The 17,121-nt window shown below is 31.6% G+C and overlaps 2 protein-coding genes across 2 annotated transcripts in view; both read right to left on the bottom strand.

Annotated features, from left to right (window-relative positions):
• Nucleotides 1-17,121, bottom strand: part of LOC130898240 (homologous-pairing protein 2 homolog) — a 65,596-nt gene that overhangs the window by 48,206 nt on the left and 269 nt on the right. The gene's annotated exons all lie outside the window — the stretch shown is intronic.
• LOC130898242 (transmembrane protein 14C) lies at nt 11,903-17,105 on the bottom strand. The gene is made up of 2 exons (XM_057807373.1): nt 16,873-17,105; nt 11,903-12,506 (listed from the first exon to the last, which is right to left on the bottom strand). Exons 1-2 carry the CDS (start codon nt 16,940-16,942, stop codon nt 12,253-12,255), a joined length of 324 nt encoding a protein of 107 aa, XP_057663356.1. The 5' UTR covers nt 16,943-17,105; the 3' UTR covers nt 11,903-12,252.

Raw genomic sequence — 17,121 nt, 5'->3', positions numbered from 1 at the left:
ACAAAGCATTCCAAGGGCGAATCGGTCTGTTGCGCTCACCACGAGCCATCGTTTGGACACCTCGTGTTGCTGTCAAAACAATAACTGGACGTTGCATATTCTTATGCAGACGTGGCGACAGAATGGTGTTCTTTGTCCTGCGTGTGACTTACGTTGGTTTTTTTGTTGTATTCATTGTGTAACATTTACAATGGTGGTTAAGTTTATTTTGGACAAATTAATTTCTCTCCAGCAAAATAGACAAGCTACAATTGCATCATATGGACTATCCTTATTGATAGCTAAAAATAGAGCAGCTCACTCGTTAGGGGAGAATATTGTTTTACTATCAGCTCAAATAATATCTGTTCATGTCTAATAAGTTTTATTTACTTAAAAGGCAACAAAAAAAATCGGTTAAATTGCTCTTTCTATTACAACTATAAAAAAATAGATGAAATGTAAGATGCAGTAAAACAGTTAATGGTTACAGTTTTAAAACAAAGTGAGTACTTTTCACTTCAACTTGATGAAAGTACTGATGTTGATGGCCAGGCCAATCTATTAGCCTTTTTAAGATTTGAATCTAATGAAAGCATAGAAGAACTTCTCTTTTGTAAATCTTTGTCGTCAAAAACACAGGGGAAGAGATTTTTAAATATCTTGATGTTATTACAGATAATGAAATAAAATGGTAAAATGTGTTGGACTGACGGCTGATAATGCGCTTGCTATGTCTGGGGTCTACTAAGGTTTGATTGCCAGAGTGAGTGCAGTTGCTCCTTCTGTTAAGTGGCTCTCAAGGGTAAAGTCAAGATTCGTGATGAATAGAGATTGTTTCTGTTGGAAAATGACGATGGGGCAAAATCGGCAGCCAAATTTCTGGCAATGTTACAAGATAAAAACTGGCTAATACATCTCGCATATTCAAGTGACGTTTTCAGTACCCTCAACATTCTTAATTTGACACATAAAGGAACATCTTATAGCATTGGCTACCAGTCTCAGGTAATTAGTACAGATTTTTTATGAATAATACAATTTTTACCAACTGATATTTACATAACCTGAATATCCTAAAAAGTGTATACCTAACACTGGTTCTTGTTTTAAGAGGTATTTTCCAAAAATACAAGATGAGCTTCTCTGGATAAGAAATCCTGAATTCCTGAGCAAAGTACAACTCTCAGCATCTGAAGAAGACTCCCTTACAGAACTATCTTGTGATTTTGCTCTGAAATAAACATCTAAGTTGAGGTTGAAGTTAATTCTATTTTAGATAAAGGCCAGGGATGAGTATCCACTTTCTTCGAACACAGCCTTAAAAGAGCTGATGAAGTTTTCAACCACAAATTTGTATTAGAGAGCATTCTCTACTTTGGTATTTTTAAAAAATAAATACAGAAATAGGCTTTGTGTGGAAACTGATCTGGGTTTAAGCTTTCAACTTTCAACCCAGACATAGAATCTCTTGGAAATCATCCACTCAGATTAATTCTTAATTATTAAGTCTTTTTTAATTTTTTCCAAAAATCTGCTGGAAAAGTTCTTGCTTCAGTTTTTTCGGATTGCCATGGAGTAATCATAATTGATTTTTTAGATAAGGGTAGAACAATAATTGGAGATTACTATTTGACATTACTGACCACTCTACGAGAAAAAATTAAAGAGAAATGATGCAGAAAGCTATCCAAAGGTGTTTTGTTTTTGCAGACAATGCACCCGCACACAAATCTCATGTTTCCATGCAAAAAATTCGTGATTTAGTGTTTGAATTACTAAAACACATACTTATTCACCAGATTTGGCTCCGTCCGACTATCATCGCTTTCCTCAACTGAAGAAAAGTTTAAAAGGTCGTAAATTTTCTTCCAACGAGGAGGTAATAAAAGCTGTGGAGGTCTGGTTTGCAGAGCAAGACGAAACATTTTTTCTGAAAGGTCTAGAGACGTTGCATGTTCGCTGTATTAAATGTATCCAATTAAGAGTAGAATATGTTGAGTAATAAAATATTTTGACATTGAAATTTTGTTTGGTTCTATAGTAGACAAAGAATTTTTCAATTTATCCTCGTAGTTTTATTTTGAGGTTTCATATTACTCTGTTGTTTTCTGTTTCTCAATTTATTTTTAAAATTAGAGATAATATTACAAGTATCAGATATTATTTTATTATGAATTTCGTTTTTCAATATTATATATTAATATAATATAATAGAAATATTTTGTGGAAAATTGGGACCTAAAGATCTAACTTCATTCATTTCATCTGGTATGCCAGTATTAATTGAATTTTCGATCCAAATTAACTTTAATTCATAATTAATAGGAATTACTTCACTTTATTTATTTTGATTATTGTTTTTCACGTTATTTTCTAATTTTCTTATTAGAGTAGTTGATTCGGTAATAGATAGTTGTATTATTTGAAAAATAAACCTAGATAAAACGTGATTTTGATATTCATGCTGGAAGCGATTATTTGTAAATTTTTTATAGGATAATTTTAAATTTAGAGAGGTAGGTATCAACTGATCTTTATCTAAAAATTGTTCTTCTTTTTTGTGGAGAATATATTCGTAATTTTTTAGATTCACACAAATCAATTATCTGAAAAATATGTTATTTCTTTTCTTCCCAGAAAATTTCTGTTCAACGGATAATAAAGTTTGATTTCCGCGCTGATTCTTTCGTTCACCTCTGCTTCTTGATTTCCATTCCATTATTTAAAATTCTTCACTTGTTCCAGCCGTATTCCATCTATTTCCATTTTGAGTTCTTCCTCATTACCATTATTTTTGTCTTTTAGATATTGATATGTTCCTCAATTTTAATAGCCGTTTCCATTTTAATAAATTATGTTTTCCAATTCCGCTGCATTTTTAGCGAACAATATTAAATCATCAGCAAAAACACATTCAGAGATTCAGAGATACTTGTTATCTGTTTCACTTTTATTTCACTTCTTTCAGTACATATCCATTGTCATTATGAATAGCGCCAGTCTACCTCTGTCTTAATCCTTCTTTAGTCATTAAATCATCGAGTTCATTGTATTTCTTCAGCTGGTTCCTTGTTGTTTCATACATATTCTTCTAATATTTTTCTCAATCCAACTGCAACTCCTCTTTGTTGTAAATTATTCTATGTTTGATTTCTTCGAACGCTGTCAAATGCTTTTTGGATGTAATACCTTATAATGTACAATATTCATGTTTTTTCCTTTTGGAGAAAAAACATATAGAGTCGAAGGTTGGCCGACTCTTGAGCACGCATGCGAAGGACGTGGCAAATCAAGGTTTATTCCACACACTTCTAACGATTCGCCTTGGGATTTATTGATTGTCATTGCGATTGCAAGGCGCAATGGAAACTGAAAACTTTTGAATTCAAAAGGAGAGTCAGTTAGCAGTAATGGTATTCTTGAAGTAAGCACGTGTTCGCTTTTTAACTTTCCTATGATTATAGTGATTATTATGTTCAATAAAAAATAATTGTATCTAATACTATGTACATAACGCCTATTTTTTATTCTGTTAAAATAAAATTCTTTCCTTTTTTCAAGTATCCTACCGGCACGCCTTTGACACACTATTTTCACTGTTTGTGAATGGATAACAATAGGCTACACCCATATATTGACCCCAACCCGGGTGGTACTACCTGCACTTGATAAAAAGAAACAATTTTATAATGAAATCAATGCCAAACTAAGAAAGTGGCTTAAATATACATTGGGTCAATCTGTGGTCCCTTTGCTTACCTAATGAGGTTTTATTACACTATACATTTCTGAAATAAACTATAGTAAATTATTACCAACACATTAACACAAAATCGATGTTGATTCTTTGTTTGAATGATTGCGTGAGAATTTCCATCTGCCCATCAATATAAATTATAGGAATTAATAAAACCATCTTGTATGAAACCAGTTTCATCAGTAAACAATGCTTTTCCATCAAATGTATTATCAACTCGTTGTTTATCTAGAAACCATCGAGCGTATGCCAGTCTTGCTGGATAATCCTGTACTTCCATAGCATGCACTTTCTGGATGTGAAAGGGGTAAAGAAGTTGTTCCTTGAGAATGCTATGTATAGTTGTCTTTGATAAGTTGTATTGTAATGTCATTTTGAGTACGTTAGTTGTGAATTCCTATTCGCCAGTAGAAGCTTTCTTAAGTGTCTAGTAATAGATAGCTTCTATTTAAAAACGTTTGTGCAGTTACACTTCACTCTTTAAACCAGACATGAACGGATTTCTTAGTCTGCCTAATATACTTCCAGTCACAATCCCCACAGCTACGTTCATATATACCACTCTCTTCCAAATTTAACCTAACCCAACAATTGTTTTAATATTTTGTTGGATCTATTAACCAATTTAAAACTCACTCTGTTAAATATCACTGGGCGACAAAAAAATTACAAGAATGAATAGCATATTGTGATAAAATGGACCTATACAAATACGAAAATATGAAAAAATAATTGTAACACGTAAGGTTTTTATGTTACATTTATAGAACCATATTCATTGGTAAAATATCCAATATTTATTAAGAAAATAATTTCAAGTAAAACGTATATATTGACAATATTTATAGTTTACATCTAATAAACATCTATTAAAAACAAAAACTTCGTCGTAACTCTCCCTGGAGTCCCATTAAAATTCCAATCACCTTCAGGTCCCAACATATCTACCACTTATACTTGTTAATTTTGTCTGAAAGCAAGTGAATATTTTCATAAGTTTTTTTCATCTTCACAGAATGTGTAACTGATATAGATGGTTTTAAATTTCTATCACTGCTTTTAAACTGTATTTAGACGAGTCAATAAATGGGCGCCATCCACTGGGATTATGCTCAATATCAAGTTCTTTTATTAGACTATCAATATCTGTAGAATGCAGAAAATGTAGCATTTATTTTTCTAAAGGTCGTAATTTTTGCCTCTTTGGCTAACTAGTTCCATTCCTTAAAACGGGAAACAAGAAGTTAAGACTGTTGCTTTGATAACCCCAAATCACGTGCTAAATCATTCAACTCACTTTGAACAATCAAATATGGCCCGTTCCATTCCTTAAGACGGGAAACAAGAAGTTCAGACTGTTGCTTTGAAAACCCCAAATCACGTGCTAAATCATTCAACTCACTTTGAACAATCAAATGTGGCTCGCCGGAACTGGTACTTGGAGTAAAAATAGAGTCGGTACATTGTTCTTCGGAGCTTCCTGATGATACGTTGTCTCAAGTGTCTTCTAAAACAATATTTTGCGGATCTAAAGGCGCAATCGGTAGTGGTAAATCTTCGATATGGAGAACAGGTCGTGTAGCAGAAGGATACTCGATCTTGTGCTTTCCTTTCTTAGAATAACCTTCAGTTTTTGTTAGACAAAAATAGCAGTCGTCAAAATGGTTAGTAGGTTCCCTCCATACCATTGGAATTGCAAAAGGCATGCTTTTTTTCTTCCCATTCATACACTGCACCAATGATACGCTACAACCAACACAGCACGCGTGGGGGTCCAACTGCTTGTCTTGGTCTCAAATTAAAGTACCAAAATATTTGAAATAGGTTTTTTCCACATTTTCGGAAAATGGCTTGGCTTGTGATTTCACCATAAATTCTCCACAAATATAGCAAAATTTGTCAGAAGATGTTTTGCAAGTGCGGCGCATTCAACTTGACGTTTTCATCTTTATAATCACCTTTTGCACTATGAACAGAGAACCACTTATTATGAAACTCAACAGACTAATTTATAATGTTATTTTTATGTTTATTATTCTGAATAATACAGTTCAGGTATTATTCCGGCCATAAAATTTACCGATATTAACCGCCCCTTTATAAAATTACCTACGTGCTAATGTAAACAGGGATATTAAGCTATTGAAAAGTGGTACGTGTTAAGGCTCAATAAATATTTTTTTTCTATTATTGGACGGTTATTTCCTTTAAAAATAAGTCTCGCATGTGTTACAAAAATCGGCCAGTGTATTCTTTCCAACCCCTTTGTATGAATTATTATATTATATTATATATATTAATATATATATATACATACATATATATATATATATATATATATATATATATATATATTTAGAACGTGGGTAAACAGAAAACATGGAGAGGTGAACTACTATCTTAGTCAAATGTTAACAGGACATGGCTGTTTTGAAGCATACTTCCACAGGTTTAAAATCAGTAATACAACGGAATGCACGTACTGTAGCCAAATGGATGACGCGGAACACACATTTTTCGTATGTGCAAAATGGAACCCACAGCGAATTGAAGTTGAACAATGTGTAGGAGAAGCACTTACTCCAGATAATATTTTACACCATATGTTACAGGATGAAAAAAAATGGAACATAGTATCGGTTATGATCCAGAAAATAATAGAGACAAAAGAAGAAGATAGAAGTAAGCACAGATTAAAATAAGTGTAAAGCAACGCTCGGAATGCTGAAGTAATACTTAACGGTAGTTCCAGCACTCTTCTCAGCAGGTGAATCCACGTATGAGGGGGAAGGGTTTAGTCGGTCGGCAGTACAACAGCCAATAGCCAACCCGACACTACCTAGGGGCACAATATTGATCAGCCTAGATGTCTGAGAGCAGATTCCTAATCCCCTCCTTTATAAAAAATATATATATATATATATATATATATATATATATATATATATATATATATATAAAATTAATAAAATTTACGTTTGAGCACTGACGCGCATTGTTCGTTTTGATATCGAAGCCCCAAAATTTTTCATTCCACTATTGCAAAGGAACCTATCCAACAAAAATTGTGATGTAAGTATTTTTTATAACACCAAAAAAATTCATATAGTTACGTTATCGTACGTTTTTATATCGAATACCCAACATTTTTTCAAATTTTCTTCAACTATTGCGATGGTAATCTATTTACTCTCGTACCTTTCAATCAATATGAATCCAACAAGATATTAAAACAATTATTGGTAATCCTAAAGATAAATACCAAATTTGGAACAGAGTGGTATATATGAAATTAGCTGTGGTGATTGTGACATGAAGTATATTCGGCAGGCTAAGAGATCCATTGATGTCTGGTTTAAAGAGCAATTAGCTCATTTTAAATATGGACGAACCGAAAATCTAGTATTGTCATAACCATCACAAATATTGATAATATGAAATTGATAAAAAATATATTCAATAATAAATTGTTGGATGGAATTGAAAGCATTGAAATTGCTAAATGCAGGAACTGCTTAAATAGGGACGAAGGGCCAATTACTTACAGCCCACTCTATAGATTAGTAGTCAAGGAATAAATGTGAAAATTCCCGCCAAAGATTTGGAATTAATTTCCGTGAGAGAAGATTTATTGGTGGAAAAATTCAGTATAAAACAGGTATATCAAGTTAATAGGTTTTAGTTTACATACAGTCTCTGAAGACGATAACTTAGTTATCGAAACGCGCGTAAGAAAGTTTCTAAGTTGCCGACAATCTCTGGCTATCGTCCCTTGTGTGCAGACAGTTTGGACGTTTCTCTATTCGATATCTTCTTGAATAATCATGGACTTAAAAGAGCGTTGTGGGGCGATATTTTTGGTTCTATTGAAATCGATTGTGTGTCAGGTATAGACTCAATGTTGGGCAAGGGTGGAGGAAATATCGGAATTAGTGACAGACAACAAGTGTTCCTTGACTTTGACGAAAATACGTCGATATCTCTGGCCAATATGGGAACAGGGACTATCTGAGCAGGGGATTTCATAAACTTCATGGTGTTCATTGGATATTTTGTCTTTGATGGATCTGATAAGGTGGGAGAGTTTCTGAGTGGATTTGACGATTTTGCGAATACCGTGGAGGGGAGAGGGGATCCTATGAGAGCACCTTTTGTCTACTACTCCTTTGGTTACAAGATCCAGGCGACTAGCTCTCCAATTAGCTGAAGACCAGTACTGAGAGTGATATTGTCAACAGTTTTTTTGATGGTGAACATGTTATTTTTTTTTATTTCAATCACTATATATTTTTGTTTCAGCTTTTCATTTCCTCGGTGAAATTCCAAGAAGTAGGCAGATCGAGGCCTTTAAATCAACCAAGAAAAGGTGTGATTCGTTGTGTAGAGTAGACAGATTGAATCCTCGGAATCGAACGAATCACTTCTTACCAATGAACCAATGAATAACCAACATATCCCCACCATATATATATATATATATATATATATATATATATATATATATATATATATATATATATATATATAGATATATCTAAATGTTCTTGATTTTAGGTATCTACTATTTTAATATTTTTTAAAATATTTTGATAGAGAATTAAAGAAAAGTCGAAACGTCAAATTTTATCTTCCAATAATTATTAAAAAAAAAACTAATTTTATAAGAGAAGAAACCTAAAATCAAGAATATTTAGATGCATTAATATATAAAAGGTCTTAGAAATTAAATATATATGAATTGTAAAAAGTCTTTGCCAACTATAATATGAGTGGTTTTTTTATTGTAATTTATGCGTATCTTTTAGATTTTCAAAAAACAAATTCTATAAATATTCAACGCCATTAACAACCAGCTTAACTCACCTAACCTATAAAATTTATTGTCATTTATATTCTAGAATATTCAACTATATTCATAACGACCTAACCCATTGAAATTTAATGTTATCCATAAATTTACCAATCAATATGAATATCATTCACTACAACTTATCTTTATCTAACCTATAAAAATTCAACGTCATTCATAATCTAACCAATTAAACATTAATGAAAATTCCTATAGTAACCAGAATCCATATTTCAATTAATCAATATCAATTCTATCAACGTCAATTTGAATATTGAATTTTTAATTCTATGATAATTTATACAAGCATTAATACTATCAAAAATCACCGATAATCTTAATCAATTATTTTAAGTAAAATTTTATTATTGTTATACATTTATACATATTTCTTATATTGTATTTGACCATAATTTCAGTCCCAGACGATGAATACATATATAACTAACAGCTAACTTATATATATATATATATATATATATATATATATATATATATATATATATATGAGCTTGTTAGATATTTACTCACTTCTTTAAAAGATTAAAAATTCTGACTCTTCCTTCCTTATTAATCTTTAAATCAGTTAGCTTAATTCGTAAGCACGCTTCTCCATTTTCAGAAAGATCGTTGCATGGCTATCCACTTAGGAAAGCGAAGCACGACCTTTACTACTCCACATTCAGAATTAGTTAATGCTCAATATTTTACAATGCAATAAAAATGCAGAATCAGTTGCTAATTGAAATCAAATCGATATCATCTTTTCCCGCATTCCGCAATCATTTGAGGGCATATTTACGAGAAGTGCCTTCTAATCTGTAAACGTCTTCTATTCTAATAATAATATTTAATTCCAGACATGCTATGGACTTATTTACTAATTATTATCTATATTATCTATTACTATTACCTATAATTTAGTTACTTATTGTTTTATTCTGTATATTGAAATTTTATTTCATTTGTTTTATCTTTATTTAGTTATTTTAGTTAGAATTCATATATACTATAAAATAAGTGATCGTAAGCTATGACACAGCACAGCACAATATTAGTATGCAAATGCTATTCATCGACTTTCAAGCATTCGACAGTCTGAAAAGGAGGACAATTATAAAGGATAAGGAAAAACTACGAGTAACCCAAAAAATGACAACATAAAAATTATTATGCTAAATTCTAGGACAAGGGTAATAACAAAAAACCGACCATCTGAGGAATTTGAAATAAATGCTAGAGTAAGGTAGGGTGAAGGACTCTCGGCAGTATTGCAGTTGAAGGTATAGTAAAAAATGTATTATCGATGAAAGTATCATTAAAAAACCAAAATATGTAATAGCATATGCTGATGATTCAACTCCAATAGCATGGGACCGAAAAAGTCTTGAACACATATTAGAAAAAATTGTGAGAGAGGCAGGGAAAAGAGGAATGAAAATAAATGGAAAGTGAAAGAAATAAGGGAGTTCACAAACAAGAAACAGTAAAGATAAATGACCTCATCTTCGAAGTTGTCGACACCTTTCAGTAGTTAGCAATTATAAGCAACAAAATGATACAAATAATGGAACAAGACAAAGAATTCTTAGCGGATATAGGACATATAATAAGTATATACGCCGCTGAAACTACTATGCCAATATATATATATATATATATATATATATATATATATATATATATATATATATATATATATATATATATATATATTCATAAAGAACAACTAGAGATATATGAAGGGAGAATGTAGAGGACTTATGAACTATGAAATTATGAATATTAGAAAATGGGGATGTAAATACAATTAAAGCAAAATGAATACAATGATACGGGCACATTAAAAAAATGAAAAAATGGCACGGTATAATTCACTATAGAAAGAGAATGCTGAACAATTGTTATCTTTTCTCCACCAAGGAAACAAAAATAATTTTAATTGACTGATACAGTTATTATCTTCGTTATTAGATTTAGCGTGGGTATAAATTCAACCCACCATTTTGTGATTAAAAACTGTTTACATAAACATTAAACGAATTATTATAGAAAGAGCTTCATAACTTTCTACCTAGAATTCTGTTGGTGCTTTCAATTGAATGCACCATATATTTTCTAAAGTTCCTAAGAATTTTAGAACACCTAAGGACACTGCAAAAGAATGTGTGTGTAATCATATATGCAAAGGACCAGTTTAAGGAAAAATATGAATATGTAACCTCGATACACGACTTCCTCGTGAAATTACTGCACACTTGGGTAAGAACTCTTATTGAATTTAGCAATTCCACCTCGAGGCCTTTTCTATCACTCGTCCCCAGTACGATGGCTCCTCCCTTGAAATTCCAACAGTACAACAAATGACGCTATCGACATTCTTCTTCTTAACCAATGGTTATCTCCAGTAGTATCTTCACCGAGCTTGCAACCAAACACTAAGCCACAGCAGCCTCAACTCACTACTGAATAAGACATTGGCCAGTTTTTGGAGCTGAAGACTTCTCAATCTGGATTTTCACTGGACTTGCTTGCACTCAAACTGTCCACTGCTGTTGCATTTCACTACCAAAGAGGATATTCACATAAATAAAGCTAACTATATAACTTTCTACCTAGACTTTTGGCATTTATCTAAAATGAATCTGTAATTTTTGTCGTGTGCTGCTTTTACAGTCTCATCCTAAAAACGACATACTTCAGAACAGAGCCAAAACATTTTAGAATACCTAAGAACACTACATAATATTTGATAAATGCATGATCATATAGTCGCAAGCCAAGTCACAAGGGAAACAAGGATAATTTATATAGCATTGTTGCATTTTTCTGTAAATCTTATTGATGTGATTGAGAACACAGATCTATGAATCTAAATAAGGATTTTCCAAATCAGACATCTACTTTTATTTGAAACCAAGCTGGTATAACCTGTTCATGTTTAAAATGATATCCACAATCTATACTTTTTCACCAAATATAATACGTAAATCCAAATAATCCATTTATTCAAGAAACTTGGGATTATATTTACAGAAATGTCTACTTATTTTTAAATTACAGGGCTGAATAAATACACATTACTATTATATTCAGAGCCAGTGAGAGTAGAGATTTCTTGACATATCACGACATCTAATAAATAGAAAAGTTGTTAAGTTCATAATAAAATTCATATTATTAAAAGATAATATCGTTCAATAACTGAAATTAAAAAAGCAAATTAGAAAAATAGATAAATTTAATCAAATCCAATTGTCAGAATTTCTGATCAGTTCTGCAACTAATAAAATAATACAATTAAATAAACAAGCTTCAAACTGGAAAATACTATATTACCAAAATCAAAGTTACAATACAACATTTAGTACAAATTTCGCCATTAATTGTAAATAAGTTTGATAATATATACTGCTTTAATCTGAATAGTTTTGACAAAATGTGTTAATTTAAATGAAAATAGAATTCGTAACCTAAATAATAAATATTTTATTTATATTTTGTTTACTGATTTATGGTGTGAATCTTAACATGAAAATTCAAAAAAGTCTTGCTTGATGCTTACATGTAATAATTCAAATTTATCTTTACCTAGCACTACCAACAATAGCAATATATTTTATTAATGTATAAGATTAATGAATATTTAAAACAATATGTGCATTTAGTTCCGACGAGGTCCTGTGAGTCCACTGGCTCTACCAGCTATTCTAAGAATCATAGCCACAGACAATAAACAGACAGCACCTGCCGGCATAATTTTACCCGAATTATAATACCTATAACCCATTACTCCAGCCAGAATTGAAGTAGTTGCCAACTGAAATGTATAGTTTGAAGGATCTCTGCTTGTTTCAAAAGCTCCATAAGCTAGAGCTCCTCCAAAAATCAGACCAGCTGCTAAAGAAGGAACAGAACCTACAAATAAAGATATAATCTTTCAACTTCTTTTTCCAAAATACAAAGATTTCATTGAAATTTACTGCATTAAGTATGTAAAAATATAAGCCGTAGAGTGAGGCCTGTAAGACCTGTAAGAAATTATTTATCTAATGCTAACCAGATTAAAATTTCTGGAATCTCACATGTATTGCCTAACGATGCTTCAATAACCAAGTTGTATAAGTTATATAAGTCAAGACAGTAGAGATTATTACAAGATGTACAAAAAAATGAAACATACCAAAACTATACTAAGTTGGAATTTTTGGAATCATTCAGTCCACATTCAGTCTCGGAAAACGATAACTTGGTTATCAAAACGCGCGTAAGATAGTGAAAGTGTGAGTGTAGTGGTAGTGTAAACAGTGTGTTTGGTACTACATCTTTAGTAATTTAAGTTTAAAAAAAAATCTGACGAACATTTCGTGGATTTAATTACTCCTTATAAAAACTCAAAAATCTTGTCATATCAAATTCTTCTTCTATCCAGATTTTATAAGTAAGGAGAATATTGATTAATTAAAAATAATTTGGAATAATCTTAATTATTCTAATTATTTAGTTGAATTAATTTTAATTCATGTTTTATTTAACATTAATAATGTTTCACATAATATTAGTTCTAATTCTTGTGAAAATGCTCCTAATGAGAAGCTAAATGATAAAAACTGGAATAAATTGAAAATCAAATAGAATATCAACCTCCGAGCTCAGTATATTTCAATGAAAATATATAAACTACTTCAAATTCTTACTTCTTAGACACTTTCACATGTTTTCGTTAGTAACTCGTTTTGATTTTAGGTTTCTTTTAATAAAAACGAGTTCTAAAATAGGTGAAAATATTGTGCTGTGCCACATCTCTTTAATCTCAATTACGAGATCCACATATTTGGTCAGTTTCTCCTCGTGTTTGTTGAAAACGTTATGAGTGTTCGGTATAGTTACATCGACAAGAAGGACTGAATTGACTCTTCTATCAACCACTACGATACCAGGTTTGTTTTTCGTCACCTGTCTATCGGTAATAATGGACCTATCGTAGTAGAGTCTAAAATTGTCATTTTCGAGCACCTTCTGCGGCTGGTACTTGTAATACGGTGTATACGTATTGAGAAGACCGAACTTGTTGGCCAGTTTCTGGTGGATAATGTTGCACACTTGGTTATGCCGATGTACACAGTCGGTATTAGGTAACACTGATATTTGTTGGCACTTTCTGCATTTGTCAGATTGAGTGTTCGGATCTTTAATAATATTTTTCTTGTAGTTATTCGTATTAATAACTTGATCCTGGAGAGTCATCATGAAGCCTTCGATCTCTGGAAAGAGATTGACGCTAGTAAGCCATCTGTTTGAAGCTTCTTTGTCAATATGTGGTTGGTTGAGGTCATGATGATGTATACCGTGTAGTGCCTGTCGTGACCACTGTTCCAGCTTCTCGGTGTCCAATACTATATTTAAGTCAGATTCTGGCATGCGAAGTTGAAGAGTGAATAATCCTTATCCGCTTTGGATATAATCCGGTGCAGAGTTGAGATTTACGATTTAGTACGAAAGAATTCACGTAGTATCATTACCTGTCGAGAGTGCAGGTTAAGAAGGTCAATCCAGCCTCTTCCACCCTCCTTTCGGTGTAATGTAATACCCTTTCTCTGGGTATTGAGTACGGTACTCTTGCATCCAGTATGGATTTTCTGTAGCCCAGTACCGATAAGTTTGATGATTGACATGATCGTTTAGTAAAAATCCGAGAAAAGAACCTTTTTCAAAAACATCGGATCTCTGTTATTTTGTTCCATCAAAATTTCACAAAACTCAATTCTTCTACCAAAATCATCTTCCATAAACTCTTGTACTAAACTTACTTTGTAAGGATGCCACTTTTCCTTCTTTAACTTTCTAAAAACTGTTGAATGTCCATGTCATTATCTAATGCTACTTGCCATGAACTGGTATGGGGATTATCTTGAAAGGCTAACAGAACATCTAGTTGTTTATTTTCTGATATTGGTTTTCTACTACATTTAGGGTTATTATCAAATAACGTACATACTTCTTTCTGCATACGTGCTTTATTTCCACAACCACTCATTATTAGAATTTCAATTCTTTGCGTTTTTTTATTAATGGTTTTATGAAACAAAGTTATTCCTGATAAAAAGTTCTGCATGGTCCAAAAATTAAAATGCAACCATCAGATATCATTTTTTAAGCATTATACGAGGTTTTCAAAAAAATTTGAATTTTATGCAAGAGTAAAGTATCTGTTTTTCATAATTCAGAAAAATGTTACAAAGTAAAGTGATTTTGAATTAAAAGTTCAAAAAGCATATTCAAATATGCAATTACAGCCATTTATTATGAAATTTCAGGTTTTGTGATTATTTACTAATCATCCTGTATTAATTATTCTGGCTGCATACAATTTATCTCTCTCACCTGTAAAAATATGATAACCTTTCTATTGATTAGTTTTTGAACAACCTTTCAATCTTCATACATAATGAATGCATAATAATTATTTATTGTAGAAATTGAAAAATCGATACAAAAAATATTTATCAAACAGAAACAAACATAATTAAATTTTAATTCAACGTCCTACAGCTTCGATATATCCATCTTCTCTTTGTAAACATTTGATTATTGTTTTGTCATACTCTTGTATCACTTTCCGTATCATATTTGGAGAAATTTTTTGGCATTCTTCGAAATAATCCTCTCCAAATGGTCTACATCAACAAATGGTCCTAGCTGATAAACCTGCTGTTTCACCCCATAAAAAATGCAAGGGGAGTTAAATCAGCACACCTAGGAGGCCAACAAATATGTGAATACCTGTGAATCATCTTCCCATTAAAAATATTTTCAAGGAGTACTCTATCTAATGTTTAATGTATTATGGATGGAAGCACCGTCTTGTTGGAACCAAATTGTCATATGTTCTTGTAATGGAAGGTTGTGCAAAAAATCACTTACTTGATTATCTAATAATTGTAAGTATTGTGCGACATTTAAGGAATGTCGAAAAAAAAAGGTCCAGCTAATTTATTTTTGTACACACCATACCATATGTTCGTTTTAAAAGAATGTTTGTTCAGAGTTTCTATTACAAAGTTTGGATTACTGTTAAACCACCAATGACAATTATGTGATGAGACGGTTCCGTTTGAAGGAAATGTTGCCTCATCAGAACATATTATAGTTCTTGTGAAAAACGGGTCTTCATCCAACTTTCCTTGGATCAGAGCGCAGAATTCATAATGAATATCGTAATCCCTTGGTAGTAACATGTGTACAACGGTTTGTATACATGATATTTATTACCTTTCAAAATATTTGCCACTGTATCTTTACTCACTGGAGTAGTTTGGAATGCAGAGGCCCTTTTTCTTAATGACATTTTTGGGTCTTCTACGACAGATAGCATCACTTCAAATTCAGTGTCTTCATTCACAGTCTGATTTCGGCGTTTATTTTTAAATGTATTTTTTATTTTTCCCCTAGCCTTAAATTTATTTAAAATTTTTGTAACTGTTGAATGCCTAATGTTTCTATGCAGATGTCTATTATTAAAAATATTTGCGGCCTCTCTGTGTGGTTTGTAATTTTCTCCAACAATTACTTAACACAAGTTCTATGTTTTCTTCACGATTGAGTAAATTTGCCATTTTTATTATAATGTTATAAACAACAACTCACTCTGACATTCACTGTCATCACTGTTAAATCACTGTTATAATTAATACAGATGATTAGTAAATAATCACAAAACCTGAAATTTCATAATAAATGGCTGTAATTGCATATTTGAACATAACTTTTAATTCAGAACAACTTTTCTTTGAAACATTTTTCTGAATTGTTAAAAATAAAGAAACTTTACTCTTCCACAAAATTGAAATTTTATATATATATATATATATATATATATATATATACAAACTTCTTGTTGAGCTCTTAGGTTGACTGAGAAAAAACAGTGAGAAAGAGAGGTGTTACAAAAGTAGCTGTAATTATTCTGAAATGGGGCAGACTAAGCTATCTGTTATCATTTAGTTTAAGGAGCAACTATGTCATTTGAAATTACTTTTGGCATCTAAAGATGACAGCTGTTATCAAAATGCATGTCAGACAATATAATTGTGAGAGTGGTGTTGTGTTATAAGTAAGGTAATGCAAATTTTCAAAGTAATATTGGTAAAACAATGACACATGACACCTCATTCTATCAGGCATTTTGATAAAATTTCTAGTGAAGACTAACACTCTTAGCTCTACGCAACTATGAGAAACCAGTTGATTTGTAAACATATAGCTAATGAAATCCTGCACTCACCTGCTTTATAATATCCAAAAACACCGCCAGCAGAAACTAATCCGGCATATAAAAATCCAGGAATATCCATTTTGTTATTACTTGAAATAGATTATGAATACGTAATGTGTAATTGTTGAAAGAAATCGAGACTATACTCAGTTTAAAGCACTTATCACTACCACTTTCGGGTTTGACACAAGCAAAGAATGACTTCTGTCAAGTTTATTTTGACTAAGTTTGAAAACATCACAATTTTTCCTATTTTAA

The sequence above is a fragment of the Diorhabda carinulata genome, chromosome 9 (assembly GCF_026250575.1).
Source record: "Diorhabda carinulata isolate Delta chromosome 9, icDioCari1.1, whole genome shotgun sequence".
Lineage (NCBI taxonomy): Eukaryota > Metazoa > Arthropoda > Insecta > Coleoptera > Chrysomelidae > Diorhabda > Diorhabda carinulata.
The sequence above is the reverse complement of the archived record's forward strand: the minus strand, read 5'-3'. Positions and strand labels throughout refer to the sequence as shown.